This window comes from Populus alba, chromosome 18 (assembly GCF_005239225.2).
Source record: "Populus alba chromosome 18, ASM523922v2, whole genome shotgun sequence".
In the NCBI taxonomy this organism is placed as follows: Eukaryota; Viridiplantae; Streptophyta; class Magnoliopsida; order Malpighiales; family Salicaceae; genus Populus; species Populus alba.
The window spans coordinates 10,337,903-10,343,208 of NC_133301.1; the positions used below are offsets into that span (position 1 = coordinate 10,337,903).

The 5,306-nt window shown below is 35.5% G+C and overlaps 1 protein-coding gene across 1 annotated transcript; it reads left to right on the forward strand.

The window, feature by feature from the left end:
* Positions 1 to 3,378: 3,378 nt before the first annotated feature.
* On the forward strand, positions 3,379 to 4,955 carry LOC118051626 (ethylene-responsive transcription factor ERF043). Its single transcript, XM_035062315.2, has one exon. It carries the CDS (start codon positions 3,522 to 3,524, stop codon positions 4,401 to 4,403), a length of 882 nt encoding a protein of 293 aa, XP_034918206.1. The 5' UTR covers positions 3,379 to 3,521; the 3' UTR covers positions 4,404 to 4,955.
* The last annotated feature ends 351 nt before the right edge of the window (positions 4,956 to 5,306 follow it).

Sequence of the window (5,306 nt, forward strand, 5' to 3'; positions counted from 1 at the left end):
AAAGTCATTCAAGCAATGTCAGCACAAAGCACAAAGAGGGAAGTCTAAAGTCTCTAAGGACACCTAAATTACATAATTTGATTTCTCTCTCATTCATCTACCATATATAGATCTATCTTTCATCTCATCTGAGAGAAGAATTTAGGAAAGTGGGATAAATATTGTTAGAAAGCTTTTAAAAAGATCAAACATTTATAGAAGCCATATTTATCTGTCCCATCTGTATCAGAAAAGGTCTCTAATCTTGTATCTAACAATCACTAAATTTTGTATGGATCGTGTATTAGGTCAGTATGATGGTTTTAGAAGAAAGGAACAAGCTATTTTCTACCTTATCAAGAAGTTTACTGAATACAAGTATCACTGTAGTACATTAGAAAAGCTATATTATAGTCTAGTATGAAGTGTATAATGGCTTTTTTAATATATATTATGGCTAATAACAAATATAAACCCTCTCAAGTATATTTTTTAGAAGCATTATCTATCAAGTCGAATAACGAAGTGACAAGTGTTGTTGGTTGAATATAATAGCATTTATATGATGAGAAAGGAAATGAAAAGTGGTGTGATTAATGACTATGAGCCTCTAAACTCTGATTTCCTAGACAAGGATATCATGGTGATATAACCAAAAACAAATTATTCAAAGAATGAATGGTGAACTATGTATTGTGAGCCTCTAATAGACAATGTCATTTATGACTATGAGCCTCTAAACTTCAATTTACCAAATGAGGATATCATGATAACATAAACAAAAATGAATGATACAAAGGATGAATAGTGTATTATGAATTCTTTGAATGTCTTAATGAATGATGTTGGGATAATGATAATTTTTTGAAATGAGATACAATACCTCATCTCTATTAAGTTATAATTTGAATGTACCAACAATATGACAAAGTATAAGGCTTGTATCCATGGTTTAGAGGTTTTTCTGGAAATACAAGTTAAGGAAGTTGACATATATAGTGATTTAATATTGATAATTCATCAAGTAAAAAAGGAGTGGAAGACTACAAATTATAAATTAAAGTTTTATTAGAAATACCTCACCAAGCTGGCAGGTGAGTTCGACAAGATCGAATTCACACACCTAAGTCAAAATAAGAATCGGTTTGCAGATGCTTTAGCAATTTTAATTTTCATGGCTAAAATCGACTGTGGGATCAAAGCATAACCTATTTGAATATCCGAACAAATTACGTCAAACAAGATCAATACATATCAATCTAAGCGATTTGTTATTGAAATGAGGAAGTGAACAAATTACGTCATGCGAGTTTTTTAATAGTTAGGTCAACATGTTTCCTGGTTTTTAGGGACCGATGTAGGCTTAACACGCAGTTTTTAACCTTAAAATGAGTTCAATAATGAGTTGATGAGTTTTTATTAAGTTAACATTATGTCTTCATTAAACTTGGATTTTAATGGTTAGATCAACATGTATTTTAGTTTTAAGGACCGTTGTAGGTCTAATGTGATGCTTTTAAGAAAAAATGAGATCAATAATAAGTCAATGAGTCTTATTAGAGTAGCGACCAATATAGATTGAGCTTAGTATTCTTCTTAACTTATGTTTTGTAAATAAAAAATAAAAAAAAAAAGATCAAGAAATATAAATAAATAAGGGAAGCCAAAAAATCATTGAGATGCAAATTTTTTTATTCAAGCGTGACTTCAAGTAGATGAATTTTTATTAATAATAAATAACTTGTGAATAAATATAAAAATAATTCAGGAAGCTAATAACATGCGTGAAATGAATTTAAAAGAAACATATAACTAAGGTAATTTTTTCTAAGAAAGAATACAGTAATTTTTATTTTTATTTTTTTAAAATATAATCAACTCTTCTTTCTCTGAAACTAATTAATATTTTATAATTCTTAGTCTTTTTAAAGACCATGTGACAACTCTATTTTCCATATATATATATATATATATATATATATATATATATATTGTATTTCGAAGATCTATTTATGTTGGGTGGGACAAAGCCAAGGAGAGCCTGAACTGGCACAAATTAATACGCATACGCAGGAAAGGAAGGCGGGTGTAAGGTTCTCAAACACCAGTCAGCATGTACAGGTTGCTCCGTAGAAGAAACGCAGCAGCAGCAGCAGCAGCAGCAGTAATTACGATTATAGGTGAAATAAAAGGAAATTGTATTAACTACAGTGGAGCCTAGATAGCCCCCTTTTTTATAACGGAAGATTCTTAGTTCCACAGAACGGGTATGCCAGCTGTCCGTTGCGATCCCTCTCCTTGCCACACCACACCCTCTAGGGGTCACCTCCTCCCCCTCCACCACCGCCCCTCTCCCATTCCCATCCTCCTCTCTCCCTTCCTTAAGAGTTTGCATGCGTTGGAGATAAGGAAAAAATAAAGAAAACATTCTTTTATTTATATAAAAATTAGAAATAGAAGTTTAAATGTATGACAACCACATAAGTTAGGATTATGAGTAAAATAAGCCCTCTCGTATCATGTAGCTGCAAGATACTGATTTTGTATTTAAATAGATGGATTTAACAACGATAAACCTGCACTGTTCTTACCAACCTGCGGTCCAAGCTCACCTGAGGCGGATGTTACCGCTTTCTGGTTTAGGACAAGACATTAGATATAAGAGACATTGTCAGTTTGTGGGGGTCCCTCGCCTTCTAACCTCTCCACGTTACCCCTCGCTGTTTGTGAACCTGTCCCGTACCTCTTCCTTTTCTCTTCCAGGCCCTCGGATTCTTCCTATTTCTATTTTATGTCGAAAGTGTAACGGCTGATATGAAGAGTAGCTAGCATGGTTTTTAACTTGAGTGTTGAATAGAATGAGATTTTAAGAACATGTTATATAGATCTAGTTTGTAGTAAATCTGGTAAGTTAATGCTTGCTGAGTTCGTCTCTATACCTAAATTGGATTCGAAACTTTTTTATTTTAGAATTTTCTTTATTATTCTTGGAATTTTCATATTTTTTAGTTATTTTTTAATAATTTACTCTTTTTTTTAATTTAACATGAAAATCCGTACTAATTTACATGCATCTTGATTAATCCTTTAAAGTCTTGATAGTAATAATTATTTGTAACATTCAAACAAATGAAAACCAATCTAAAACATAATCAATTAAGTTATGTCTTTTAAAATTAAAATTTTATTTTATTTATTGCTATTCGTTCAGCTATTTTAAATGAATTGCATGTTGTATTTTAAAGTAGTTAAAAAGTCTTAACATTTAGAATAAATTGAGGATTTTTTTTTTTTGTATATATAATTTTAGAGTACAAAAAACCTTAATTTGTTTTGTTTTTTCTATACACTGTACACGGCGTCACCCTCTCTCCTCTACAACAATAACAACACCATCCTTCCTCTATATAAAGAGAAACCAACTTTTCGTCGTGCATTTCCTTCTCAACATAAAAAATCACTCCCTGCTAGTTAGGTGCTTAAGAGCTTGTTCTTAACAAAAGAAAACCACAAGCACATTGAGTGACTTGATCACCGAAAACATGACTGTTTCGCCGGTATCAAACTCCAACTCCGAGACAGACTCCTCAAGCATTTACTCCTCCTTGCAAGCCCTGTCGTCCCCATCTTCATCAGGATTATCACCAAACCCGGTGTCTAAACCCGACCCGGAAGAAAACCCAAGAAAACCAAAGAGGCCGAGAGAAAGCACCAGCAGCAGCAGCAGCAGCAGCAGCAGCAAGCACCCGGTATTCAGGGGGGTCCGAATGCGGACATGGGGAAAATGGGTGTCGGAGATCCGGGAGCCCAGAAAGAAGAATCGGATCTGGCTAGGCACCTTTTCCACCCCAGAGATGGCAGCACGTGCCCATGACGTGGCAGCCTTGAGCATTAAAGGCGACTCAGCCATCCTCAATTTCCCCGAACTTGCCGGGTCTCTGCCGCGACCCGCTTCTAACTCTCCACGTGATGTCCAAGCTGCCGCCGCAAGAGCCGCTTCTATGGACTTCAACATTGTCCCTTCGGCTCCCACCAAAGTCTGCGACGATGAAAATAACAGTAACAGCAACGACTCTACGGCGAGTAATAATAACCGGTCATCATCCTCGCTAGCGACACAGTCCTCCTCCTCCCCGTCCTCATCGTCAACAGCAGAGGTGACATCATCACCAAGTGACGTGGCGACTCCTGTAGAACTGAGCGAGATAGTTGAGCTGCCGAGTCTGGAAACAAATCTCGAGGAATTTCCTGAGTTTGTTTTGTTTGGAGACTCGTGGCCGTACAATATGAACCAGTCCTGGTATTGTGAAGACTACGGCGCTGTGGGTACTGGGTATTTTAGCGATCAGTATTTGTCAATAATTCCAGAAAGTAATGTGATTACGACTACTGGAGCTTTCGAGACTTCATTGTGGGAGCATTAATTAGTGTACACACTAGTGAAATTACCCCTGTTTTTTTCCTCTTTTTCTTTTTGGAGAGTTCGATATTATGGTGAACGCCCTCCCGCAGCTCCGCCCAGCCAAAATACTTATCTTTGCTAATCAAGTTAGGTTGTACTCGAATTAATTTAACGACGTATTACTACTCCTTGGACTTGTGTTTTGTTTCAATAATGGAGGAACTCTGTTTTTTGTGATTTAAAATACTAATAAACTACGAACAGCTGATTGTTCCCCCTTCAACAGGGATGAGTGTGTCACTGAGAATCCTTGCTTGCTTGCGTTGTTATCTGTCATCTGTGGATGATACCGATACAAGTCCCTTCAGTCCTGAAATTTGCAGCTAGCTGCGTTGAGTGGTCAAAACTGCTTCCCTTTGCATGTTAAACACCGAAATATAGACTGTTAAAGTCTCTTTCTCTGTCTTGGTGGCCATACTTTTCGAACCTAATTATATCAAAGAGCTAAAAGACAAAAACCTAAAAAGAACTCAGTTTTCATTCTTCATTTTCCACGCCAAAACTATTTAGCTTTGTTTTGGAGGTTTCTCCAAAAGGAATTTCAAAAAACATTTAAAAAAAAATGGGAAGCGCCTGAACAATGTCAGCTGGGTTATGACAGCGCGTGCGCCGAAACGTCTCACCGTTCAATCCAAGTACAAGTCGTGTGTGGCTTAATTGTTGCTCGTTTGGCCTATGTAGTCTTTTATATATATATATATATATATATATGCTAATCTTTAAAAAAATCAAATTAACCCCTGACAACTATTATCTTTAAAATTTCATTCCTAATCTCTTCATTACAACTTTTTTATTTACAACAATTTATAAAATTAAGAATTTTTTCAATTTTATCTCAAATAAATTTCTTATTTAATTCACA

What these genes read in the sequence shown, in the direction of transcription:
- LOC118051626 (XM_035062315.2), top strand. Translation starts at nt 3,522, where the DNA reads ATGACTGTTTCGCCGGTATCAAACTCCAACTCCGAGACAGACTCCTCA.